This window comes from Nasonia vitripennis, chromosome 3 (genome assembly GCF_009193385.2).
Source record: "Nasonia vitripennis strain AsymCx chromosome 3, Nvit_psr_1.1, whole genome shotgun sequence".
Lineage (NCBI taxonomy): Eukaryota > Metazoa > Arthropoda > Insecta > Hymenoptera > Pteromalidae > Nasonia > Nasonia vitripennis.
The window spans coordinates 23,009,707-23,037,062 of NC_045759.1; the positions used below are offsets into that span (position 1 = coordinate 23,009,707).

The 27,356-nt window shown below is 39.3% G+C and overlaps 5 protein-coding genes across 12 annotated transcripts; 3 read left to right on the forward strand and 2 right to left on the reverse strand.

Annotated features, from left to right (window-relative positions):
* The first annotated feature begins 82 nt into the window (after positions 1-82).
* On the forward strand, positions 83-4,725 carry LOC100118437 (dnaJ homolog subfamily C member 7). Of its 3 annotated transcripts, none has more exons than XM_001602353.6 (11): positions 83-596; positions 1,428-1,516; positions 1,593-1,717; positions 1,800-1,988; positions 2,067-2,185; positions 2,262-2,415; positions 2,931-3,095; positions 3,167-3,332; positions 3,422-3,568; positions 3,647-3,799; positions 3,875-4,725. In XM_001602353.6, exons 1-11 carry the CDS (start codon positions 520-522, stop codon positions 3,961-3,963), a joined length of 1,473 nt encoding a protein of 490 aa, XP_001602403.1. In that variant the 5' UTR covers positions 83-519; the 3' UTR covers positions 3,964-4,725. The 3 variants fall into 3 exon arrangements, with proteins under 3 accessions (XP_001602403.1, XP_003426329.1, XP_008206182.1); XM_003426281.5 differs by lacking the exon at positions 83-596 and adding an exon at positions 1,030-1,266 and having other exon boundaries at positions 3,875-4,717; XM_008207960.4 differs by lacking the exon at positions 83-596 and adding an exon at positions 1,310-1,332 and having other exon boundaries at positions 3,875-4,717.
* On the reverse strand, positions 4,100-19,623 carry LOC100118477 (TAR DNA-binding protein 43). Of its 3 annotated transcripts, XM_031927458.2 has the most exons (5): positions 18,790-19,623; positions 17,629-17,798; positions 17,352-17,492; positions 12,184-13,058; positions 4,100-4,879 (listed from the first exon to the last, which is right to left on the reverse strand). In XM_031927458.2, exons 1-5 carry the CDS (start codon positions 19,022-19,024, stop codon positions 4,810-4,812), a joined length of 1,491 nt encoding a protein of 496 aa, XP_031783318.1. In that variant the 5' UTR covers positions 19,025-19,623; the 3' UTR covers positions 4,100-4,809. The 3 variants fall into 3 exon arrangements, with proteins under 3 accessions (XP_031783318.1, XP_001602436.2, XP_008206191.1); XM_001602386.6 differs by lacking the exon at positions 4,100-4,879 and having other exon boundaries at positions 5,513-13,058; XM_008207969.4 differs by lacking the exons at positions 4,100-4,879; positions 12,184-13,058 and adding an exon at positions 13,429-15,189.
* On the forward strand, positions 19,075-21,539 carry Uqcr10 (ubiquinol-cytochrome c reductase, complex III subunit X). Of its 2 annotated transcripts, none has more exons than XM_032597711.1 (3): positions 19,075-19,453; positions 20,577-20,732; positions 20,805-20,922. In XM_032597711.1, exons 1-3 carry the CDS (start codon positions 19,172-19,174, stop codon positions 20,841-20,843), a joined length of 477 nt encoding a protein of 158 aa, XP_032453602.1. In that variant the 5' UTR covers positions 19,075-19,171; the 3' UTR covers positions 20,844-20,922. The 2 variants fall into 2 exon arrangements, with proteins under 2 accessions (XP_032453602.1, NP_001161451.1); NM_001167979.1 differs by lacking the exon at positions 19,075-19,453 and adding an exon at positions 20,280-20,364 and having other exon boundaries at positions 20,805-21,539.
* On the reverse strand, positions 20,889-23,761 carry LOC100118515 (mitochondrial tRNA-specific 2-thiouridylase 1). 3 transcript variants are annotated; one of them, XM_008207968.4, is made up of 8 exons: positions 23,562-23,761; positions 22,598-22,754; positions 22,362-22,527; positions 22,095-22,279; positions 21,796-22,022; positions 21,538-21,705; positions 21,250-21,474; positions 20,889-21,176 (listed from the first exon to the last, which is right to left on the reverse strand). In XM_008207968.4, the coding sequence occupies exons 2-8, from the start codon at positions 22,671-22,673 to the stop codon at positions 21,036-21,038; spliced, it is 1,188 nt and encodes a 395-aa protein (XP_008206190.1). In that variant the 5' UTR covers positions 22,674-22,754; positions 23,562-23,761; the 3' UTR covers positions 20,889-21,035. The 3 variants fall into 3 exon arrangements, with proteins under 3 accessions (XP_008206190.1, XP_001600621.1, XP_008206186.1); XM_001600571.6 differs by lacking the exon at positions 23,562-23,761 and adding an exon at positions 22,825-23,334; XM_008207964.4 differs by lacking the exon at positions 23,562-23,761 and adding an exon at positions 23,156-23,333.
* Positions 23,244-27,356, forward strand: LOC100118552 (dymeclin). Its single transcript, XM_001602439.5, has 12 exons — positions 23,244-23,541; positions 23,827-24,133; positions 24,204-24,407; positions 24,496-24,740; positions 24,808-25,023; positions 25,095-25,273; positions 25,347-25,472; positions 25,552-25,665; positions 25,739-25,954; positions 26,029-26,211; positions 26,287-26,403; positions 26,485-27,356. The coding sequence occupies exons 2-12, from the start codon at positions 23,847-23,849 to the stop codon at positions 26,653-26,655; spliced, it is 2,058 nt and encodes a 685-aa protein (XP_001602489.1). The 5' UTR covers positions 23,244-23,541; positions 23,827-23,846; the 3' UTR covers positions 26,656-27,356.

Genomic DNA, 27,356 nt, shown 5'->3' on the forward strand with positions numbered 1-27,356 from the left:
CCAACCGCTCGAAGAATTCAAACGCGCAGTACGCGACCACTCCGCTCAAGCCAGCACTTACAAGAACCGCTGGCCCCACCTCTCGTCGTTCCCGCGAAGCTCGAACAGGCGAGTTCGCTCCTCGCCTGCCTCCTGATGGCTCCTCTTCCAATTCCAACGCAGCCGCGTCGCGCGCATCGTCGTCGCGAGTGTCGTTCGTGCAGTTCGCCAAACGTTTACGGAGACGGCCTGCATCTCAGCAGTCGTGCGGCTCCGGAGGCAAACATCCGACGACAATCCTCCTCGACTCGACTCGACCTCCTCTCGCTCCTCCCACGGCTGCATACGGCCGAATTCGGAGAGAAAGGTACGAGCGAGTGTCCGTGCACGCGTCTCTTATTCAGAGCTGACTCGCCGCTGCTCGCTCTCTTCTGAGCCAGCGCGACACCAACAGCCAGCACTACGGCGCAGCAGCCCTCCGCGTGCGCCACTCGCAGGAGGAAGCACAACAACAGCCTCGTCGAGAGCAACATCCAAGCCATGGCCGACGAGACTATCAACGTCGACCCGGAGCCCGCTAGCGGACCCAGCGAACCCAAGATCCCCAAGCCCGAGATGTGAGTATACCCGATGATGAGTTACATTGTCCTATACGTCCTAGCTCGTCGTGTGACTTTGTGCGCGCGACCGTGTTTTTTTTATATCGAGTATCGAGTATACTCCGCACTCCGCGCGTACACGTTACGCTCTCTGCACGCGCTTTCTGCTGTAATGGACGTCACCTCGTTTATATGTATATATACACACACACACACACCTATGCGCGACCCGACGCGCGAGTTATATGGTGTTGTATGTGTCTGTCTCTGGCTGCACCGTGTGTATGGGTCAATGCTCCCACGCACGCGACGCTTATTTTTGAATTTACCTGATGTCAACCTCTGCAAGCTTTCTTTTGTCCGCGGAATAGGCTATTATTGGCACTTGTGGGCTCTCGTTATTTTTGGGGTGCTTCGGGAAAAGAGAGAGAGAGAGAGAGAGAGACACTGTCCACTTTCCTGGGAGCCTTATAGGCGCTCTCCTCTTGATTGATTCATTAGTAGCTGCCCTGGGACATTGTTTTCTTTGTTGAATTCGTCTGAAGGTCAAGCCAAATGAAATCAGGCTATACCTACTGGGCTTGGATTTGACAGTGCTTCGTTCGGATGTTTCTTCACATTGCCATAGTAACTCTTGAGAGAGCTAGATGCAAATGACACCAACTGCCTATAATTCCTTCATTGCATCGTAAGTGCGAATAACTGGGTGACTGGTAGAATTTTGCGTCTATTTAGATTTTGATCTCATGTATATGTATGAGCGCTCCGCAATATATCACAAGCTACTAACATGGTCTTGCGCCAAAAAAGGCAATTTTCAACTGGTTTTTCTCTCCTGCTCTGTTTCAGACTCGCCGAATTGAAAAAAGAAGAGGCTAATCAACTCTACTCTGCAAAACAGTATAAGCAGGCTTTGTTAGGTTACAATGAAGTCATTGGTAAGTCATTGCTGCTGCAATCTTTTCATTGATTCTATTCAAAAGTCAGACTGATAAAACTTTTCATGCTTTGCAGAATTATGTCCTGATGTCGCCAGATATTACAGCAACCGGTGTGCTTGTTACATGATGTTATCCCAGTACAGAGATGCTCTCAAAGATGCGAAAAAATGCCTTGAACTTGATCCTGGATTCGTTAAGGTATTTATTTTTATTTTGAAAAAACAATTTTTTTTAGCAATATTAAAAAAAAGTGACAAACTAAATATTTGCTCTGTTACAGGCATATACTCGTCTAATTAAGTGCTCTCTAATGTTAGGAGACATAGTTGAAACTGAGACTGCAATAAGTAAACTAGAGCAATTAGAACCTACGAAGCAATCCATTGCTGCTGAACTGAATGATCTTGCCATTCTAAAGAGGTTTATTAAAGAAGCTGAAGTAGCTTATTCCATCAAAGATTATCGCAAGGTTGGTTGTTAATTTATTTTATTTGTAAGCAGCATGTTTTGAAATCTGCTTATTGTTAATAAAAATGCATCGTTTAAGGTGGTTTACTGCATGGACCGTTGCGCCGAAGTGAGCCCGTTCTGTGCTCGTTTTAAGATCACGAAAGCCGAATGCCTAGCATACTTGGGAAGATACTCAGAAGCCGAAATGGGCGCAAAGTTAGTATATTTGTCCGCCGTGATTTTCACGTTAAATTTCATAAATTTGATCTTAATAATCCCTATCATCTTCCAGCGATGTTCTGCACACCGACAAACAAAATGCAGATGCCATCTATGTACGAGGGACCTGTTTATACTATCAAGACAACATTGACCAAGCATTTAAACATTTCCAGCAAGTACTGCGTCTCGCTCCCGACCACACAAAAGCCTTGGATATATATAAGGTATATTATCTATAGTTCAGGCCACACTTATCTGTGACTACTAAATTCTAGCTTTTCCTTCTTGATTCACACTATTTCAAGTCCTCCTTAACGTTGCTCAATTATATCAAAGAAACTTTTCTAAAATGTGAACTTTTGAAAAGATGAAAGGAACATCAATGTTATCAAACCAATTCTTCCATTTAGGAGTGTAAGTACCAGCTTGTCAGTGGAAAAAATTGTGAACAGCTTTCAGCTCTCTTAACAATTTTAAGAGCAAAACAAAGCATATAAACAGATTAGCTAGAGATTTCATATAACCTCAATGTTTTTAACATAGAAAAGAGTTAAAAATCAACGGACATTTATCAACGTTTACTTTATAGGCAATACTTTTTACTAATAAAAATAATTCTATTTGCTTTTAACTTTAAATAGAATTCATTGTATACAATCATTGTACAGTAAAAATTGTCAAAGTAAGCTTTAGTGCAAATTACCTAAAAATACAATGCAATTGTTTTATTTCATTTTAGAGAGCAAAATTGTTGAAACAAAAGAAAGAAGAGGGAAACGTCGCTTTTAAAGCAGAACGCTATCAAGAAGCGTATAATCTTTACACGGAAGCCTTGCTTGTTGATCCTCAAAATACAAAAGCAAATGCAAAATTACACTTCAACAAAGCAACAGTTGCTGCTAAGGTAAATTATCTAAATAAAAATATTAATTGTAGCCAAAGTAAACAAATTAATAACCGCTTTGTTGGGCGCAGTTGAAAAAATTAAAGGAATCCGTAAGCGAGTGCAATGAGGCATTAAAATTAGACGATAATTATCTTAAAGCCATTTTAAGAAGAGCAGCGTGCTATATGGAACTTCAAGACTATGAAGAAGCCGTACGTGATTACGAAAGAGCTTGCAAAATGGATAAAAGCAGAGGTAAACATTCATTATAATTAAGCAATATTTTAAAAAATGTTATGAAAGTCAAAATTTTAATTATAAAATTTGAATCATCTTCTTTGTAGATAATAAGCGGTTACTTCTTGAAGCCAAAATGGCACTCAAAAAGTCTAAAAGAAAAGACTATTACAAAATTCTTGGGATTGACAAGAATGCTTCTACAGAGGATATTAAAAAGGCATACAGAAAGAGGGCCATGGTACATCACCCTGGTGAGTAAAAATACAAAGTTCTTTTGACAAGAGTGCATGTGTTTGATATACTCATTACTTATTCTGTGCAAATTATAGATCGTCATGCGAATGCTACTGATGGCGAAAAGAAAGAACAGGAAAAGAAGTTTAAAGAAGTAGGAGAGGCATACGGCATTTTATCGGATCCCAAAAAGCGTTCGCGATATGACAGCGGTCATGATTTAGAAGAGTCTGATTACAACTTTAATGGTAAGATCGTTGCATTTATGTGCTATATGATATTGAAAATCGGAATATTAAACATTTATTTCGTTTCACTTTTAGATATGGATATGGACAGCAGGTTCCAAGCATTCTTTGACAGTCCATTCGCAAGCGATTGCGGCAGAGGTTTTAGATTTGAATTCGTCTGATCTTCCAATACATTTGTAGACCATGTCAGAATGTAACTGTATATTAGCTTTCCCATAACCTTCATACCTTAGATGATAAACTTCTAATGAAAAACTTGTGTTAACAAAATAATATAACGTGAAAATTTTTTGATGCTTATAATAACTCGAATTGCTAAAAAACACTGTCGAAAAAAACAAACTGGTTGCTTGCTTCCTCATAGATAAATCACATACTGAGTTAATTCGCAATACCACATACACGTAAATATAGACCGTGGAGGTGTGATAACATAACACGAATGTCCTTTGAAATTGCATAATATTGTGTTTAGTGAGTATTATGAAATAATGCTTTCGTAAGACTTAAAGATTTAAGCTAAACAGATTTTTTTACGTATGATTGATATTAATCTTTAAAAAAAAGTATTGTAAATATGAATATTTCTTTTCCTTTTATAATGCATTCTCTATAAGGAAGCAAATGTAAAATATATCATTGTATTCATAAATGTGAAGGAACGCATAATACGTTACAATCACTAAATGTATAGACAATTTATATAACCGCTGACACGCAAAGTTTAAATTATTATATACAGAGTAAGACTTCTCTCTAAAGCATGTAAGCCGTTAGATAAATGCCCTTTTTACTTTAAAAACGAGCGTATTAAAAACTTGAGTTTTTGGAGTTTGTTAGATAGTAGCATTCATCAGTTTCATGTTGAACACCTTTGACATAACGAAATAAAATTTATGGACCTTTTTCTCAAAAAAAAAAAATGATTTATTTATTTGTCCTCGATCTCCGTTACAATACTCATGCCCAGCACGCTACAACGGCTTTCTTACGTGAGTCAGATCGGTTTACAGTGTCTTCAAATCTTTTCGAGCCTCTGTTGCTTCAGGGAGGTCGAAACTGGACTTCCTTAAGTATCTGCAAAACATGTTGCGTAATTAAAAAGAGCTTCGCAGTATTTATTTGCATTTTTTATATCTCTCATTTGAACATATGCAAAAACGTCTCACTGATCGAATGAATTTCAATGTTTTCAGTTTTTAATTATTTTGTGTACTTAATTCGTCATCAACACATCGTGACACTCACACCATTTATTCCAGTCATAAAATGTGACTTAAAATATAAACTTTGGCTTTAGGCAACAGTTGTTTGCAGAGTTAAAATTATTAAAAACCAGCAGTCACATTCCATGTTCAAAACTTTGGCTCACCTATAATAATAACTGTTCACTCTCCTTCAACCATCATCGACTCGACTCGAACATCCAGCCCAGTCAGAAACGTTTCCAACAACTTCATCCAGTCTTCATCCAGAGTAACAGTCCTCAAGCCCAACGACGATCATTCCAACGCATCAAAATCATGTCAAGTCTTACCAGTGTTTTTGAACAAAAATTTTCTCAGATAATACTTTTTTAATGTACAAATATTTGAATATCTGATCCAAATCATTACAAATTAAACATTTCAGAAAAACTAAAGAATATAAAGGATGAAGAAAATTTAGATTTTGATCTCACACATAATTTAAATGAAAGGCGTGCTCATATCCATTGCATATATAACTTTATTTTGTCATTTATTCCAGAACATCAAAAGTATATTTATACTAAAAATTAAGAACACTCCACCTCGAAGGATTCGCAGCTTGAAGTTGGACACACACCTTTTACGGCCGGTCGTTTTAACACACAATCTTTCTCCTTTTTTTTGTATTTTATCAAAACACGTTAATATTGTATAATTCGTTTCTCTTCATCCTGGTCACTCTCTGCACACCGAACTTATATGCTCCTTTGACTGAACATGCGAAATCATAATAAATACTCTGCGACTTTTGCGCACAATTAACAAACAGAATCGTATATCTCAATGAAGGTAATATTATGCATACAAGTATGTATTTATACATATAAGGGAAAAAATCGTCTCGTGAATCATCGTGATGATAATAAACTAAAATGCTCTTTATAAGGATCCGCGCAATGGTACTTCTGCTCTCGCGGATAAAGGGAACAGAAAGGAAACAAACAAACAACGGCAGTCTGGAACAATGAAGATATTTTTTTGTCGTCGTAATATACAAAGACGCCTACGAAGAACGACGAATTACACGGTGAAAAACACGCAACGGTCTTTATATAGTTTGGTTCCACCATCAAATATCAACTCGTCGATATTTTTATAATAAACGTGAGTGTTTGTGTCGTTATACGATTTATTAATTTTTTTTTTTAATCCTCATAAAGAACTCGTGCGTAGCAAAATGAACATCATCAGCAGCATCAAGGTGATTCTAAATTTTCATTTTTGCATCACGACTCAAAGATTCATTAATTTATCGTTAGCTTTATTATTATTTATTATTAGTATTATATAGCAAATGGATATCGTCGTGGAGATTGTGAGAGAGAAGAGCTCGACTCCTGATAGTATTTAATTTTCGAAATTCAAGCGCATTTCCTTAGTTAAACCGATCCCCTTCCCCTGACATTCGTTTTATTTATGTACAATTTGTTTTAAGCCTCCACCCCTTCGTGCGTCGTACAAGATTTCTTTTTACATTACAGGACTACGAAGATTCTACAAATCGAAGAAACGATTCTCCATAGTGGTTCATTCATTGTCTCTCCCACAAACAACCATATCGTTTATTCTCTCGCGTGACTTGATGTAGTTTCGTCTCTCAATCCCCAAATTGCGCAATGTATGATGATCTTTCGGCTGCGTGTGTCATAGAAACTTTTACATGCTCGACTCACGCGTGTCATGTTACGTTATCGATTTTCGTTTTTTTTTCTATACAATGGCAAGATCTTCGACTATTCAAGAGCAGTCTTTCGAAGAGCTGGTTTAGTTTATTACGTTATTTTTTTCTTCACATATCATAATATTTATGAGTTTATTCGATTTCATTTACTTACACAAAAAAGGAACAAACAAACAAACCGTAACAACATTCTCGACAATACAGCACGCATCTTTTTGTTGCTTATCATAGCTTTTTACTTTGTTCAACGTTATTATTTCTTTTTTATTTTGTTTACGTATTCATCCACGACAGATCTGTACAGGATCTCGCACATCGCCTCATCGTCTCAAACTTATATACTTTAAAAATCATTCACCGACTGTATTTACAAATTCCTCACGATCACTTCCAAATCGCTTTGCAAGGCAACATTTTTCATCGCTTTATTTTTCTTTTAACTCCGTTTCAACAAAGATTTATTATTCTCGTCCGAGTTATTATAATCCCGCGCTCTATACTCTCACTCCTAACTTTAATCTATGAGAGACATGTGGTTAAAATACTTAAGGCAAGTCTTCGCGCTATTTAATACTCAACTGAACTCTCGAGCGATTCAGTGCGCTTTTGTGAGTGTACGGACGTGTGTTTCTTTAATAATAAAGAGGAAATCCAGCTTATTGACATTTTATGGGATCAATCATTATTCGTATAGATCTGTTGGATGAAGGTGCAAAACTCAGAGTACAATAATACGTCATAGAACTGCATTATAAAGATCGAATCTCGAAAGCGGTGAACACTGGATTCCCTTGTTTTGTATATCATACATATTATTCGTTAAAAAAGTGATTTTTATCGTTTATTGGTAAACGGTTTGGAAGAGACCGAGTTCAATAGGATTTTTCATTATACTCGTAAAATGACTTCAATGATCCATAAAGTTTCTGTCTTAAGCTAACAAGTCTTTGACTATGATCATCGGGCTGCGTCACGTTTTATTTTATTACTTTTTTTTACAAACTAACTCTTTCTCTCTGGTTCATTATTTTTGTTTGTGTACAAAACATTCGTTATTCATCTGCTCTCGCATAAGAACTCCATTATATAATGTTATACTCTTCATTAATAGCACAGGAAAAGTGTTATTCAAACGCACATTTTTTTTTCTGTCTCACCTCTCCTAGTTTATATTCTCGCGTTATTTTTGTTTTCCTCAAATAACTGTGTCACACTCATGAAAGTATCAGCATCAATGCACTCACCAAATCTCAGCTTATATCGATCATTATCTCTTTCGTGCTCTCTCTCTCTCTCTCTCTCTCTCTCTATCTCTCTCTCCCTTTCTCTCATTTTATCATGTCTCGCGCAATTATCTCTTCTCTCGTTTTCTCCTTTTGCTACAATTCATTCAATTATTCAATATATATTTATAATACGATATAGAGCATCAATAATATCAAATACAACTACACTTTTTTTAATTAATATAGCTATACTTTTCCTCTTTATCTATCTGCATATCTTCAGCGTAATCTGACGTTAACATTTTTGCGAGCAGATCTTTCTTACATACTTATATAGTCGTCATCGTATTTGCTTCATGTGTATATAGTTATTCTCAGTTATTATTTTTTCTTTTGCTTTGCTTAGCACACGACGAGCTTTTTTTACACGGACACATCCACACAGAAGCACTTTGCAATGGTATTACAATGTAAGTTCGATTCAGTCTCTGCGGTATCAAAAGAACCACCCAATCGCCCTGAGAGTAATTGCCCAGGGACTTGTTATTCGCTCTCGTACACCAATCACTAATGTTTCTAAGTCTTCTATAGGGTGCAGCCTCGAAGATGCATATAAGACGCGGCTCGAGAGAAAGAAAAACCGAGTGTCTTTTTTTGCTATTATACTCAACATCACACACGCCGCCGTTTTACATATATCTATATACGTAACGATATTAAAACGAGTTTCGCGGAGACGACAAATCATTATATGTATAATACACGAGCAACAATTTTCCATTAATTTTTCGTACTCAACGGAACGTTATCGTCGTCGTCATCATCATCATCATCATCATCATATTATTATTATATATACACAACAGTTACACAATAAATATTCCTAGACACAACGGTTTTGAAAAAAAAAACAAGTTCAATTCATATTCGCGCGCGCGACAATCGTTCGCCGTTTTTCTTTCTCTCTGTCGAGCGCATCTATGTATCCTTTGACCCGATCACTCTTTAACTTGAAATGCTAGCGTACCTTTGTTTAATAATTTATATGTTTCATCGTGTAAGACTTCTCGCCGACCTGTTAATTACGTTAGGGTCTCGTTTGTTTCTTTATTGACTATGGCGATCAAGTGTACTCATGTTTTCTTTCTCTCTTTCTCTCGGGGGATTCATAGCTCTCTTTCTCTTAGCGATCTCTCTATGTTTCTCTCTCTCTCTCGCTCTCATTCTTTCTTATTCTTTTGCATAACACATCGTGTAAAACATTCTGTGCAGCTGGTTTGACTCGCGAAAACTTATTGCAAAATCACTCAGACTCTTACGGCAGATTGTTTTAAGCGTTACTTTTTTTCATTTTTATCCACGTCAGCTTCTTTCACACGCACCCAGATGCACACGAAGGCAGAAAACAATCGCTGCAGTTTATTTATTTTTGTGTATTGACTGCAATTTTGGACAGAAAATCAATAGGATCAATCAAACGCGACTTCTTTTGGTATACAGGTGTATTTTCATGGCTGGGAAAATCAGTCTATTCGCGAGTCTCGAACTTACACATGATCGATCGGCCGGTACCTCTACCTGCTCGTCAACATTTGACTAAACGTTGCAGAAGAATCGATTGATAAATTTGAAGAAGAGAGATGGATTGACAACACTAGAAGCAGAGATTTTATAGATGACGAGGCGCCGACCGAGGACGTTCCCGAGAAGCCAGCGTATAACAGATCTTACAAAATTAAAAATGCCGAAGAAGAAAAAGTTCTCTGTCGATTTAATTATATTGCAATAGGTGGATGGATTTTATTGTTTAACGCGAATCTGTGCTACCAATCCAGTGGACATTATTAACTTGACTTTCGATTATGGGTAAAAGTGTTTTCATCTTTCTGTTTCATGCTTAGTCATCAGAGCTATATCGAGTTCTCAGACTACCGAAGGCCTATACATACACAACGTAGTTTTCCGCCTTGATGACGGCGGAATTTTAGATATTTGTAATTTAAAGTGCATTGATTATTATAGAACAATTTTTCTCATCGTGAACTTCTATTTTTCTCGTAAAGTTTTCATAGCGTATATTATAGAGTAGAAAAGACATTGCAAACGTCTTTGTGTATGTGTGTGTGTGTTATATATGTGATTTATTATTTCATCATATTTTATACCTCCTCTCTATTACGTGTATATATTAAGCTGACCGAACTTTCACGGAATAAGACATCACATCTACAAGAACGTATAAATCTGGAGGGTGAAATATTAGAGCACACTCGTCTTTGCTCTTAATTGTTATTATACGACACTATGAGAAAGGATCAAGCGATATACAGACTTAAAAAATAAAAGAATAAAATGCTGAAGATTCATTTATTAAAATATTATTAGTTGGACAAATTTGTATCGACCCACTGAAAACGGTCAAACGTGCGAAGTTAATGATTATTAATAATGAATTTTATCAATTGCTCAATCAATATAAGATCTTGCTATGATTTAAGCCCCACCAAAGATCGACAGCTTTGTTTTATTTTGTCTTTATATGATAAATGAAACTCATGGTTACCAACTAACGATGAAAACTACATCTATGTATACTTAAACATCTAAAGTTTCATTCTCCACTCTCTGTTGTTTCTCTGCCATATCTTCTTTTTCTCAACACACTCTCATCTTCTCTCATACTTGAGTTGCAAATCTCTCCGTTTTCTCTCACTCTTCGTATTTTCGTGTCATTGTTTCATCCCTCTTTCTAGCGCTCTCTCTCTCTCTCTCTCTCTCTCTGTTTAATCAAAATTCACGCTCACTCAATCGCTCGTTCTTTTTCTCTTTGACTTTGTCTTTAGTTTTCTCTCCTAAAACCGCGATTTTTCTTTTTTTTCTCTCTCTCTCTCTCTTTATTTATTACATTACCTCTCTATTCTCTCTAAAAAATTTATCAGCAATTATTCCATAATAAGCTATCTGCGTTTACAATTCATTCACCTATATAGTCTCGTCTATATAGTATCTTTTTTTATTTCTTTCAATAAATAACTATCCACAAATACAGCTGAAGTATTAAATATATCAAACACACTGCAATAAACTTTCAATAAAATCAAGTGTATACACGCTGCGCTATTTTGTTCTTTCTTTCATCTTAGTTTCTTTTAATATAACATCAGAATCGTCGTTGGAGCGCGCGCCTCCGACGACTATGCACATTCATAAATTTGTCATTTTAACCGTACAATATTATCAGCATAATCATTATTACTATTAGTTCCAGGCATTAGGTTTATCCACTTTTTCATATTTTGTATGAATTATCTCGTCTTATTTTTCATGGATTCGTATAATGGTTAAATCGGTCACAGCGCTCGTATTTTACAATAATAAACCTAATAATTTCCGACATCCGCGCTTGAAACTTTTGCTTGCACATTATTCGTTACTAATCGTTACGTATCAACGTTTCGTATATGATTGATAAACTATTTTTTTTTTATTTTTCACTCTACGTCGTCCAAGAGAAATTGTGCTGCAGTAAATTTGTCAAAAGCCAATGTCAAACAATACAAGAGAGAGAGTGTCGTGTATTTTTCTTTATACAATTACGATGTGAGCTCAGGAGTTGAATAAAATTGTGTGTGTAGTAGTAGTAGTAGTAGTAATAGTAGTAGTAGTAGTAGCAGTGTCTGTGTGTGTGTGATCGTGTCAGTGTGTCATAGATCCACGGGTTCTCGCGGCGCTTCTCTCTAGCCCACTAATGTCAAACAAAAAAAAAAAAAAAAAAAACGAAAAGGTCGCAAGAGCGAGGCTCCAGCCGAAATGAACAATCATAGGGTCACTCAAAAGCTAAAATCGAGTTACAGAGAATAAAAATGAATACGATACAGCGACTCGAGCCTCGCTCTCCGACGACTCGGCAAAGCCGAGTAAAATTTGAAAATCTCCTGAAAAAATAAGGGTGCAGTTAGAATGAGTGTAAAAACCTATCGAGCTAGAGAGTAGCGGAGCTGCGCGACGAGGAGACGACTCAACGCTAGTTGCCGTTGTGCTTCTCCTCGCCGGCTGCCTTACCAGCAGCAGCAGCAGCAGCAGCAGCAGCAGCTGCTGCAGCAGGCTTAGCCGCGGAGGCGGCATTGCAAGCACCCGTGTCTATGATGATGTTAACGTCGGGACTCAGGGAACGGGCCCGTCTTTTACGAGTAGACTCAGAGTCCCGGCGGAATTTACTCGTACTTAAGAAAATTCGACTTGGGCTCGCGCTGGCCCGGATGATTCTGCCAGGTGCCCTGCGAGGCATTGGGATTGTTGGGGCCGCCGGGTCCGCCGGAGCCCGGGTTACCGCTGTTGCCGTCGCCTCCGCCTCCACCTCCGCCGCCGCCGCCCTGGTTCATCCAGCTGAGGAAGCCCGAGTTGCCACTATTGCCGATGCTGTTGTTGCCCGATGGTGGCTGTCCCGGTGGTGGGGGCTGGTTGTTGTAGCCCTGGTCGTTTCCCTGGTTCTGGAGATTGCCGATGAGGCCCCAGCTGGCCTGGTTGAGCGCCGCCGCGACCAGGGCCGGATTCATTGGCAGGGCCGAGAGATTAAGGCCGCCCATCGCCAAGGGGTTGGACATCCCGCCGCCCTGGCCGCCACCGTTGTTCTGGCCCGTGATGCCCAGCGCCTGGAGATTGGGCATGTCGAGGTTACCGCGGTTCCCCGGATTGTTCCAGCCGTTCGGGCCCATGTTGTTGCCCGAGTGGCCCATGTACCTGTTACCTTGGTAATTTCCCTGCATGTTATTGTCGATCGGGCCTCCTGACATTCCGCGCGCCCTCATGTTCGAGTTTATCTGATTGTTAAAGTTGGTGCGGTTGTTGCCCTCGGACTTGGGTGCTGCGTTGGACACGTGCACGGAGACGCCCTTGATTATGTGATCCTCGCCGCAGAGCGACTGGGCGACCTCCGGGTCGAGGAACGTCACGAACGAGAAGGCGCGGAAGGGCTTCGGGATGAAGACGTCCGTCACCTCGCCGAACTTGCTGAAGTAGTCGCGCAGATCGTCGGCAGTCAGGTCTTCGGTGCAACGGCCCACGAACACCTTGCACGGCACTTGCTGAATCATGCCCTCCTAAGCAAGCCAAGCGTCAACACACAAACATCAATCTGTTCTCGCTTATCATCCTCCTACTCTCATTCATTTATTTATTTTTTTTTTTTACTATAATTTTGCCTAAACCATCATTTTTCTTTTCCATACCAACTAGCAACTGTTTAAGAGACTCTGTCGCGCGATTTACGATTACATATAGTTTTCATTCGTTGGAGTAAGTGTAGCAAGTACAGAGTTTTGGCACTTTTCGTCTGCGTCCGTGCACTACTCTATGTATTCCGGCGTCTTACATGTCTAAGCGTACGTTAATGCGAATATTGCTTCAGTTGCTAACTTCTGTAATTTATCAGGGATGGGACGAGTGATGGACTGTAATAGATAACTGTTATTTTTTTATGGAAGAACTTAACTCTTGTCGAGAGTAAAATTTCATTTTTTCCATTACACACTTCGCTGCAGTCTTTCATTTCGTCGTGGTACAAAATATACAATCGAAGAGATACCTTACAAATACACTTACTCTTGAGCAAGTCGATCTGGAAATATGCTGAAAGGATTGGAAATAGTTCGCAGTCACCATATGTATTCATATTTATATGTACAAATCAAACACAACACATGACATCGATATATTTTTTTTTCTGCAAAGTCACATTGTATTGCAATTCATCTTTGTAATTCATACATCAAGTACCATTATGTTATATATACTACAAATATATATGCGTCGATCTCGCACTTTGCACACTATGGCATAGGTCAGTACAGACCTACACTCGTCGAACACAACTAAAGTACATAGGCAAGTTTAAAATACATCTTAGATAAAAAAAAAAAGATAATTATAATCAATCATAATATATAATTATTATACATACAATTCATCATATTACAAATTTCATCTTTGCTAGTGTTTCTTTTTCGTAAAAAAAATCTGCAATACGAAATCCGTACGAGTCAACGGGAGTCATTTGCTAATCCTTATTGACAAGACTGATAAAAACATTTTTTAAAACGTTGCGTCCAATTCAATTTTAATCCATCGTGTGTAGTGATAAAAATTTAACATTTACTTTTAGCAAGTGCGTAGAGCATCGTAAACTAAAAGAAAGATGAAACAAACAAAAGAAAGAAACAAAGAAAACGTAACAAAACCCTGCACTCTCACGCACGCTCAGCCCCCGTTGACATCGCATCCGCGGGTTTAAAACAAATCTTGATCGTCCACCACCCGTCCATCCTCCTCGCCTCAGTATCTCGAGCTCTCAGAGTGATGCTCCCTCGCCGGCCGGTTCTTGTAGTATCTGTCGTAGTAGTTGTTGTCTTTGGCTGAGGCCCCGTACCTCGAGCTCTCGTATCTGTCGTCGTGGTGATGGTGGTGATACCTGGCGTCGTGTTCCTTGCCGTAGTCCTCGTACCTCCGATCGGTCTCGTACCTCCCGTCGGCTTCCCGGCCGTCGGCGACAACTCTGGCGTCGTAGCGCTGATCGTATCTGGCGTCGGATTGCATGTCGTACCTCGACGCCTCGTAGCTGCTGGCCTGTCTCGCGTCGGCGTATCCGTAGCCGTACTTGTCCTGGTGGTGGTGGTGCTGCTGGTGGTCCATCGGTGGGTAGGAGGCGGCTGCTCTCTCGTCGTAGGCGTAGCGCGAGTAGTCGGCGTGATCAGCCGGATAGGCCGCTGCTGCGGGAGCCGGAGCCGCGGGTGCCGCAGCCGGGGCCGCGTAGCCGCGCGAGTCGTAGCCAGCTTGGCCGTCGTAGGCCGAGCTCGCGTAGGCAGCTTTGCCGTCGACGTAGCCGGCCGCGCCGTAGGGCTGGGCCGCCGCGGACGAGGGTGGCGGAGCCGCGCTCTCGGCACCCGCGGCCCCGTACTTGTACTTGGCGTCGTCGTACGGGTAGTTCGGCGGATAGGACGGGTAGTGGGTGGTTTTGTAATCGTAGTCGGGCTCGTATCGAGGCGGTGGTGTCGACTCCTGGCTCATGTTATAGGGTTTGTTGCTGTTGCTCGGAGGGGGCCCGTTGACCCGCTGACGAACGCCGCCACCGCCGACCGCCCCGGCGGACTGCGACGAGTGAACCGGAATCTGACGGTAGTACTCGTTGGATTTGCCTATGTCATACTGACGGGACATCACTATGCCATCAATGTTCTGCAACCAGACACAACGACACATATTTCGGCCCTCGGCTATAGACACTTTTCAACGGATAGAGATGGATGTTTTTTATTTGTTGGTCTTTTTTTTTTTTTTTTTTTTTTTAGTTTACACTCAACATACATGGGGGAAGGTGGAGAGGTGTATGCGGAGGAGAGGTCGGGTTGTAGAGACCGGTTTGTGGAGAAAGGAAACCGAAATTGGGGGTAAGTTCATACGGCGAAACGCGCTCTACATGTATTATGCAGGTTTGGATTGTAATACGCCTGGTTATCATGTTTCCGTTTCTCTCAAAGCACGACGTACGTAGTTACCCCGAATTTGGGTTTATCGCCAGGAACAACAATGACTTTCATCTATTCTCAGCTACGAACACGAATACTCATACTTTATAATAAATTTTTTTGACAATTTCACGCGCAGCATTTTTTGTTAAAACATCAAGGTCTCTAGTCAAATAAATGAAACTCACTGCGATGCCCCATAGCGCATAGAGTAAAGGCAGGTCACACACGACTTTAGACTGTCATGCCGCGCTTGTGGGAGTAAGAACGCCGATGCACGCCAAAAGCACACGATCCATACTCGATATACACATACATCACGCGCTCGCACAAATCAGCAAGGAATAATTATAACAGGTGCTTATTCGAAAATATCCGTCGTTACTTTTAGATTTCAGCAAGTTTCAGCGATCCTCTTTTTTTCTCTCGTCTCGTTCTCTTTAAGGGTATATCAAAACAGCTCTCGTAGCACTATTTCGAATCTATAGCTGCTTTCGCAAACAACAATGAAAGAGAATACATAACTGATAGTATATGTACACACGCGTCAGAAAAAAAAAAGAAAATACTCGTCATCACGTTAAAGCATACACATTCCGCATCGTTCTTTCGATGTTTATACACCCGACGAGCGACACTTTCGGTCTGTCGCCATTCGTGCCCGAAAACGCGAAATAAATCCGGTACTTAGTTGCGATCGTTCTATCGAAATTTCATGCACACACCACGCGTTTTGTATATACGTTAAATCGCGATGTACAGTGTTCGCTGAGAGGGCACAACATCGGATTAAATATGCACTGTGCATCGCGATTATTATAAAAAATCGAAACAGCGACACACGCATACACTTAACAAATGAAGATGGTCTGCAAACATTACGCCGCAAAAGTATCGTTTTCTTTTATCATCCGGCATAGTATTAGTGAAAAAATTATTATCTTCACACACGCACTCAAACGCTTTTCTTTTATTTAATTTGCACGCATGTATCCGAGATTCGTATCGTTTGCTGGCTACAAATAAATCAAAACACCGCGGAAATCGTAAAAAAGCAAAATGCACCTTAAAAAAATATATAGTTGTTCGCATCAAACGCTTGCTCTCATTCGTCTCTCGCGTATTTGTTTATCAGATAAAAAAAGAGATCACTCTAGCGCTCCAGATTAACTTCAATACTAATAGAGAACATCACAGAAATCAAAAAGTCCAAGAATTATCGACTTTGAAACTCAAGCGCCACACGCACGCTAATTCGTTCAATTGCTACTTTCTTACTCCACTCAGTACTCCAATATGCTCTCATACTCGCTCTCTTAAGTCTCTTAAACATTCATCTACATATACCACACTATTGTGCTTGGTTAATGTAAAATTGCTTGTTGGCTTTCTTTTAGGCTAAATTACGTGTAATATAATCTTTTCAAGGTGCTTTCTTTTTCATTACTCCGATAATTGACGAGGAACATTGTACGGATTAATGAAAATGTCGGACACCTTGCAAAGTTCATTAGAAAACTAACGATTAAGAACCGAAAAAATCTCAGGTTTATGGGCGAGAAGAAGAAAACAAAACGGAAAAAAAAGTAACTTAGTATATCATCAGCATTCTGTCAACGAGTATGTATATGTGTACGTACAGCACATGTCATGCTCCACTTTGACGCGTCAATTCCCATTTATCCGCGCTCACGCATCATGCTCGCTAACAAAAGCGTGTATAAGCTTTCTCCAACCTCCTCTAATTAACGCGCACTCCGACACACGCATAAACCTCAGATTTCCTCGCCGCGATCGTCGCTAGACGAATCACGTGATTCATAATGCTATCTTACGAGCAGAAACAAGTCTGCTAACGAAATAACTCCTTACCTTGCTGTTCGGAACCTTGACGTCGCACCATCTGCCGTCGATCATGTGGCGTTGGGCGAGACACCTCAGCTGAGACTCGTAGCTTCCGAATCTAATGAAACCGAATCCCTTGCTCTGGCCGGATTTTGCGTCTTTCTTCACCTGTTTCGCCGTGAAAAAAAAAAAAAAAGATAATTCATTATTCGGGTTTTAATCGTCCGACTTGACGGATTGTCATTATGCCAGCTGGCGAGTTTGAGTGATTAATCTGACTCTGATGATGAAGATGTAAACTCACCTGAGCCATTAAAACTTCACCGAAGGTCTCGAAGTATTCTCTCAGATTCTGTTCGGTCGTCTTCCATGGCAAACCAAGTACAATCAAGTCAGTGCATCGTAGCTTTGTCTCCATGCGCTTTGTCTTAGCAGTCGAGTTTTCCAAATTGTCATCGGATTTGCGTTTGTTTTCTGAAATATGCGACAAGATAATTTTGTAAAAAAGTGTAATTTGGCGCCGTCGCTTCGATTAGGGGAGCATTCGACCCTCCCTCCATTAACGATTTTCCCCATGCGAGAGCCATCTGGGTTTAAAAATAAAGAGCCTTTAAACGCCGCAAGATTTTCTGCGTCGTAAAAGATTTTGCACGAAATTGGCTGGCAAACGATTGTTTACTCCCAATGCAGAACGAACGCTCGCATTTTCAACTGTTCCAAAAATAAGCACCATCTACTCATCAACAATCGTTAATCTTCCCCAATAATCATTATCTTTCATCAAATGTGCTAGAAAAACGAGTCCTTCAGCATCGGCGTGAGTATTTAAAGAGCGGCGAAATTCAGATAGCCCGATAACTCAAGACTCGGCGTCCCGTGACTCTTCTACCCCAAAAATAGAGTGCCTTACATAAACCCGAAAATCCGGCTGAAAACAACAAGCCATCCTGTGCAGCATCGCGTCTACCTCAACCTCGGACGGAGAGAGAAATCCTCCCCCTCCCCCGAAAAAAAGATGGAAAATTTCTTGGCCGGTCGAGAGGTTTCCTTTTCTCGTACACACGTGCGCGCGAGCGAGAGAAATAGGTGAACGCGCAGAGAGCGAGAGAGAGAGAGAGAGAAACAGGGGGGAAAGCTCTCCCAACGGGTCAGGCTACCGCAGGGAAATATATTGAGCGCAGCAGCAGCGGCGGCGGCGGCGACGCCGGCGCCCCTCCCCGCAACAATAACGCGCAGCACACACGTACATGTATACATATATAGTTGGCGTGTGCTTGGCTTCTCTCTCTCTCTCTCTCTCTCTCTTTCTCTCTCACACACACACACTCTCTACTATGTATCCTTCTCGAAGCGCCGCACAATATCTCTGCTCTCTCGCGTCGGTCCCTCGGCAGATAATAAATGAAGAAAAAACGAATACTCGGGAGGATGGCGTTACATATTACGCGTATGCTAGGAAACTGACCTTTGGGAAAGACGCAGAAATAGACCGCCTTGCCCCAGCCGTTCTCGGGCGGGTGAAGTCTGCCCTCGACGAGGCGGACACCGCGCATCGCCCGGGACTCGGGGTTGCGGTACTTGAGACCGCATGTGCCCGGGAACTGGGCCGAGAGGGTCGTCAACAGCAGTGTGCTGTCGTCCTCGGTCGGCAATTCTATAGGCTCCTCGCCTTCGTCCTCGGCTACCTGGATGTACGACATAGTGCTTGGCTGCTTTACTTGCTGCTGTTCGCTCTTGTTCTCGGACACGACACTCTTGTCGCCGCTCGAATCGATTGTTGTCGTCGTCGTCGACGTCTTCGTGGTCGCCACTATAATCTCTCACGAGCCGGGCCTCTACGTGTGTATATGCGTGTTTGTCGTTCTTTGTATCGGTGTGTTCATATGTGTGTGTGTGTGTGTATATATATCTATAGAGTAGATTCCTCTCTCTCTTATTTGTCCGATGACTGGAGGCGTCGTTCCTATGCAGTTTCTCACTCGCTCACACACGAACAGTCTCACACACACGCGCTGAGAGAGCCGATGCAGTGCAGTCTTTCTCTCTCTCTCTCTCTCTCTCTCTCTCTCTCGCTTCTTCTTTCTTCTCGCAGATTTGCCGCTGCCAATGCGTCCAGTCGTGGATTTGACGTATGCAATTCTTTATAATCAAGCACTCGCACAATCACGCAACAACGCACCGCACCTCTCTCCCTCGCAGTTATACTCTCTCTCTCGCGCGCTCCTCGCTCGCTCTCTCGCTGCCGCTATTCACGTTACGCTGCTCATACCAGGGGCGAAAATGGTCGTCGTCGAGGCCGTATATAGAGGATACGCTGTGGCTCAGCAGCGCCGCCGCCGCCGGAAGTACTCGCTGCGCAGGCGTTCGCTTGAGTGCGAGCGAGACGGGAGATTATTCCCAGCTCGCGATTGGTCCGCGAGTTGAGGTCGATAAGCGGAAACGGATGGGAGAATGGCGACATGATGACCTATAGTGCTGCCGGCGTGGCGTGGGCCGCTCGAAATGGGAAGTTCGATCGGAACGCGAGTTTTTCGATCGAACTTATTCGAATCGCTTTTTTTCGCTTGTGGCGGGAGTCGAGGGTTTTTTTTAGATTTTCAGACGTGAAGAGTAACGGAGTACTTTGCTTTTTGAAAAACGAACGATTTTATATTTTAAAGGATTAGCATTTTAAAGAGAAAGTTCGAAAGCGCGTTTGAATACTGCCGCTGTTTTACCAAGTTCATGCTCCGAGCCAATCAACCTTCGAGCGATACGAGGACTTACTTTTTCAACGAATTCTTGACCGTTATTAATCATTTTCTAGTTTGTTTCAAAGAGAGCCGCTTATCTATCAACAATTCTCGACAAACGCATCGCGATTCATCTCATATCGAAACGTTGAAACGCCATCTGCCATATTTTTTAGCGCAGCTGCGCATCGAAAAATCGCGATTAGTGACCTATCTTCCTATCTTCCACGTGATTCGTGATCCCTGCCAAGAGCAACATCGGGGAGAATCGTTGGCCTTTCTGCTAGTTTCGTGATTTCCGAATTTACGTAAGCGATATTGTAAATTATTTGTCATATTCATTTTTCATCTCGCACTAATCTCGATCGATTTTCCTTACACCGTTTGATTTTTCATTCGCTATAAATTTTTCCATCACCTCCGCATAATCTGTCTGACAAATCTTAACCAAGTTTGCGGGTGATCTTGAATTGGTAGAGGCTATGTATTGTCAATTCATATACTCTTTTTCATATTTCAGGAACAAACCAACACAATGTCGCTCGGCACCACTTTCTACAACATCTTCCTGAAGCGATCATCCACGTTTATGGTCACAATTATTGGCAGCGCATTCTTCTTCGAGAGGACCTTTGACATTGCTGCTGATCAAATCTTCCGCAGCATCAACAAGGGAGTATGTACAACATTTTTTTTGATTTTCTTTGGATAACGTACGCAGTGAAATAATGTTTCTAATTTCTTTCAGAAATTGTGGGATGACATCAAACACAAATATGAAAAGTGAAGAGTAGTTGTTGATTATTAGTGCAAATAAGCAAAATGTGAAAACTTAAAGAATAAATAAGTTTATTGCCTTTTTACAAGTTTGTTGCTTTGTTGATGTTGAAAATCTTATTTATTTCTGGATTATTATAAAAAGAAATGATAAAATTATTTACAGACTAAATAACAGAATCTGTTGTTATTTCTATTATTGTCAGCTTTGCAAAGCCTGAACTTGTGTTGGATCCGTTACATCAATATCATTAACATCTCTATTCAGAAATTCAAAGGGAGGCCCAGAGCTTGTGATTTCTGCACTACCCAAGCACTGTTCTCCAGCGTATAAAACAGCGTACTAAAAAAATTCAAAAATACAGTTAAATTATGAGATCAACTTAAGAGTGACTGAATATTCATGTATACTTTACCTGACCAGGAGTAATAGCCCTCTTAGGTTTGTACAGTCGAATAAGCAATTTATTACTGGTAGTTTTGAAAACTGAACAAGGCACTAAAATGTTACGATGTTGAAATCGAAAATCACAGTCGTAAACCTTTCTATTTTTTAGTTCTAAAGGTTCTTCGTTTATCCAATGTACATTGGATGCAACTAAAAACTCTGAGAACAATGCAGGATGTGAGCTTCCAGCAACCTAAAATATTTATACAATTTTAATTTTGTTAAAAAAATTGAGGAAATATTAATCAATACGTACCACATAAATGTTATTGTTGTCAGTGTCTTTTCGAAAAACAAAATATGGTGAAGGTAGTCCTCCAATTTTACAACCTTGTCCTAAAGTCCATTGATGAATACCTGTGTGTTTACCTACGATATTTCCAGTTTTAAAATCTATAAAGTATCCTGGTTTCTCTTCAACGTACTAAAAAACCACATTATTACAATTGAGCATGATCTCTGTTATGCAAGAATAATAACAAGTCTTAAACTTTAGGATTGGTATTAGTCTTACCTCAACAATAAAATCTTGAAACTGCCTGCTGCCAATAAAGCAAATTCCCATGCTCTCCTTTTTATTTGCAAGAATTTCTAAGTTTGCCTCTTTAGCCATCTTTTTTACATCTTTCTTCAAGTATTCGCCTAGTGGAAACATTGTCCTCCTTAATGATAACTGTGGTATTTGTGATAAGAAAAATGTCTGATCTTTGAGAGAATCTTTAGCTCTTAATAAAGATGCATCTAGAAAAAGCATACTCATACTATTTTAGCCAAGTAAATACCTTTCATTTAATTGAAATAATAGACACTTACTTGTATCTGGTTTATAATCTTCAAGAAACGAACCAAAACTATTGCGAGCATAGTGTCCTGTAGCAATGGCATCGGCTCCAAGTTCAGTTCGAGCATAATGAAAAAATTTGTTGAATTTGATTTTCTTATTGCATTGAATATCAGGATTGGGAGTTTTTCCTACTTCGTAATTTTCCAGCAGATAACTTGAAGCAATGCATAAGAAATTCTTTTATTTGTGCAGAATATTATATGAGATATCAATTCCTGAATAATTTGGTTAAGTACCTGAAAACTTCATTCCAATAGTCTTTTACAAAATTGACATCATGGAGCGGTATTTTCAATCTATTACAAATCCATTTTGCATCTTCGTAGTCTTTTTCTGCTTGACATTCTCCAAGTTCGTTAACTATATCCCAGTTTCTCATAAATATTCCAGTAACTTTAAATCCTGAATAGACATTAATCATTAATTATTTAGATAACTATACGTAACGATTCTACAAATCGATTTGTCATACCTTTTGATTTTAGCAGTAATGCAGCTACTGCACTGTCAACGCCGCCAGAAATGCCCACAATAACTTTTTTGAACATATTCGATGTTTTTGAACATGATTTTATTTCATTGAGAAGTCAACAAGTCTGCACAGCAATGTGGTGAAACATTCATGCAACCTGCAAAATAATCGTTTGAATTTGCATGATTTTTTTTTGAGCATCTTTCATTAGTTTTTTAGTGTTGTACCATAATTTTTGCAAACTACTCATCAATGGATAAACTATTATTTTGATATAATAAATAGATCAAAACACATTTTAACACTTTAACCTAAGTCTGCAGGTAATGCCGTCTGCTATATACAACAATATATAGGTATAGAGCGCTTCGATCGAATTATATACGCATATATAGGTATACATATACGCGATTTCACCATTTTACTTTTTATAAAAAGTATCTAACAAAGTATTCTTTTAAATTATACATTAAAATTTAATTATTAAGTACGCCATCTATTTATGCAATTACAAACACTTGGAATGAAAATTATGAATGTAGCAATAATAATATTTACACTTTTCAAAAATGTAGGTCAGACGACAATTTTTATCACACTTTCTCAACTCATTTGAGCGATAGGATTCGCATAAATAGCATAAACTATTTTTGCACAGGCGGAAAATAAGTTTATCAGGCGGGATTTAACCGGTGGTTGGTCCACGCAACTGCGCAAGTCCCTGTACCAGACACACACTATATTGTTATACATATACGTATATATGGCATATCGTGTATAAGGAGTATAGAAACAGAGAGAGAAAGAGTAAAGTGCAAAGTGGCAAAGTATGGACGGCTGTCAAAGAGCACCTTTGACGCGAAGAGGTTATAAGCGCTTCTTCTCGGATAAAAAATGCCTTTTACCTGTTTAATTCACAAAGTTTAACAACGTGGCAAACAACGGTAAAGTCTTATTTACTCACTGAATGCTGTGTAAATGCCCGTCGGGACATGCCGGAGAATTTTGCGACACGTATACGGGATATTAAATGCCAACACGAATGATAGCATACTTTCGAAATTTTTTCGCGATTTCGATTGCCAGTTCTCGATTGTATTGACGTAATGTAGCGTTAATACGAATTCTTGAGATTCGAAAAGTGAAATGGATATGTCTATTGGTTTTGGAGTACTCTGTGTTAAATGAAATCCGAGTAAAGTTCATAATGAGATGATTTTCTGTTGCAGATTTTATAACAGTATAAGCAATGGGTGCAACACCGAGCAGATATGAGGACCTCTCAAAGAATACCTATCTGGAGAGGTTCTGTGGCAAGGAGCCGATACCCCTGGATGATCAGTTCTGGAGTCGTTTTCTTTCCTACAACATGAGACCACCGCTTACACGAAATGACCAGATCGAGCTAGACTCTCGTCTGGATTTATGCTGCCAAAAGTTGCTTGTCAACAACCAAGTTACAGGGAACATTGGATCGCTGATTCAGGTTTCCTTATCAAAAGTTACTGAATTGCTTTCAATAGCTGACTCGGATTAGTGAGTAGCAAAGTAGTTTTATGTTTTAGTCATAGAAAAAGTTCAGCAATTAATTTCAAAATATTTTCAGTATTATGCCGGCATGGCAGACATACAATGCACTTTTTGCAGTGAGGTGCATATTGAAGTACCTCATAGAAACTGTGGGAGAAGAAGAAATGGTCAAGCACACAGAGTCTCAACTTTCTGAAGAGTGTGTCAACAGTTTATTGCCAGTACGATTGCAATCTTTTTTTGAATCCTTAGTAGAAGTTATTGTAGATGTACCGCTCTGGTAGGTTCTGAACATCAATATCATGTGATTTTATAAATATCAGTATCATGCCAACTATTGTATTCTGATTTTTTTAAATATATTTCAGTGAGTTTACATATCTTGTACACCTCGAGGCTATAAATTGTTTGTTAGTTTTGCTGTCAGTACAACTATTCTCACAAACTCCAGCAGAGTATAGTACAGTCTACAGAATTGTCATGAATGAAGAGTTAAGTGGTCATGCACCAGTAATGGTTTGCACTTTATTGAACAATTTTGCTGAGCAGACTCATGCACCTCCTGGTCTACTAACTCCACAGCCAGGATCCAGTATAGTTTTCAGCATTGCAGGTATACATCATACTAACTATTAAAAAAAAAAATTGTTCCAATGTTTGAAAACAATATCTTTTTATAGCCGGACTTTGGAATGTAATTACAATGGGAATGGGTAGTAGTTTGAAAAATGTACAAGTTGGACATGGTGGAAACATGGAAGATATAGAAAGAAAGCGAGATACAGAGACACCACTGGCTAGTCAATCCCTATTGCTTTTGTTGGTCCTCACAAATCATTGGACAGCTTCACACAATCCATACAGAGATGCCCTATTCACATTCACAAACATAGAAGGTTTGTTGATTTTGTAATTGCCTGTCTTAATACATTAGAACATAATTGATTAATACGTTTGTATTCAAAAGATGACTGCGAAATTTCGTGTGAAGAACATTGCTCGTTTAAGTTTAACGTCGATAAATTATATAGAACGATTTGCAAAATTCCAAATACAGATGAAGTGACACTTTTACTTTACATGCTGTTGCATAGAAATCCTAGTGTCAAACAACATATCATGAAAAGGCCTGACGTACAATTATTGGTATGGATGACCGTTTTATTTTTACCTTGAATTTATGCATAAATTACAGCTAAGAATTTAAATTTGATTGCAGGTTATTCCTATTCTAAGAATACTTTATAATGCTCCAGAAAACACTTCACATCATATTTATATGTCCTTGATTATTCTTCTTATCCTTAGTGAAGATGAAACATTTAATAAGAGAGTGCATGATACAGTAAGGATAATTCATACCTGTGCAAATAACTACGTTGGTATTATTTTCTAAACTTATAATCATTATTAATCACTTATAGATGCTAAAAGGAGTCACATGGTACACAGAGAGATCTATAAGTGAAATATCTCTAGGAGGTTTATTAATTCTTGTTGTCATCAGGACGATACAGTACAATATGTTGAAAATGAGAGTAAGTATTTATAAAAACTGCCAAGCTACCAAATGAACCGAAAGCAACTAATAAATTATATTGAACTTACCAGGACAGATATTTGCACACGAATTGTTTAGCAGCCTTGGCAAACATGTCCAGCCAGTTCAGATCACTGCACCCGTATGTTAGTCAAAGACTTATTAGTCTATTTGAGACATTAGCAAAGAAACACGCCAAATTGGAGGCCACAATAAGAGGGCAGTCCTCCAACACTTCAACAACAGTGAATATTGCTTCTAATGGCAGTGTTGCAAACAGTGATCTTGTAAACTTTTTTCATTTATTGTTATAAAAAAATTAGTGACTTTATCCATTTACAAAATATTTAAATTATTTTAGATCCAGGACTTAACAGTATTAGAAGAAGTTTTACGCATGGTTCTGGAAATTATCAATAGCACTTTAACACATCAGTTGGCTCACAATCCTAATTTAATTTACACTCTTCTCTACAAAAAAGATATTTTCCAACCTTTTAGAACTCACTCAGCGTTTCAAGACATCGTCCAAAATATAGATTCGGTATGAATTTAACTCTAAAATAAAACAAAATTAGAAAATCTGTATGTTTACTACTGAACACAATTTTCTTTTTAGGTCATAAATTTCTTTTCTCAAAAACTAGAACAGAAAGAACAATCGCAACTCGGTGTTAGCCAAGTACTAGCAACGATTCAACAAGGCACGAGTCAATGGCCAAAAGATCGATTGAGGGTATGTTCATACTAATAAATATAAAATTATTTGAAATCAATACAAAAATCTTTATACCCAATGTTTACCATCATACTTTAGAAATTCCCGGAATTGAAGTTCAAATATGTAGAAGAAGAACAACCCGAGGAATTCTTCATCCCTTACGTATGGAGCGTCGTCTGCCAAAGCGCGTTACTGCATTGGAGCGCAGAAAATATTAAATTGTTTTTGCCGAGCCAAAGCGAACAAACGACGATTATTGTTTGCTGATATCACGACGAAGCGTCGAGCTGCGGAATATGCTAAACAGTGAAGCATTTGAAAATGCCTATGATCTATTAACTTAATAATGACTGAAGTTACGACTGTACATCAATAAGAAAGAGTGGCGGTTTGATATTTAAGCAAGCGGAAAAAATAAATATATGAAATCTATATAGGTAAGCTGATAAAATACCGTAAGGCCAAGTAAAAAACTACTATTTATTAAATATAGAGAGAGCTTTTAAGTGGATTTCTTTATTATTCTTTAAAATTGACAAAAAAAAAAAAAACTAAAAAAAGCTTGCCTTTTATAAACGCAAGATTTTTGCGATTCGATACGTGGATATTTTCAAAATTATAGAATCAATTCCAATATGACCAATGGCTTATTATTTTTATCAGTAGCAAAAGTGTAAATAACTTTCTATTTAGCTATAAAGAATACCATGTTGCAGACTATGTTGTCGACTGTAAGAGTAATTTACATTTTCACAGCGTCTGTATATAGCTCCAGCTGTTTTCATTGTGAATACTTATACTATCTGATAAATTTACAATAATAAAATTTGTACATAAAAATGAATCATCAGTCTCGTGACTATTATGAGGGAAGAGGAAAGAAGGAACAAGCATATCGATCAAATAATATAACAGCGGTTTTAATTTTTTTTTTCGAATGTACACCTTTATTAAACAAATACACTTGA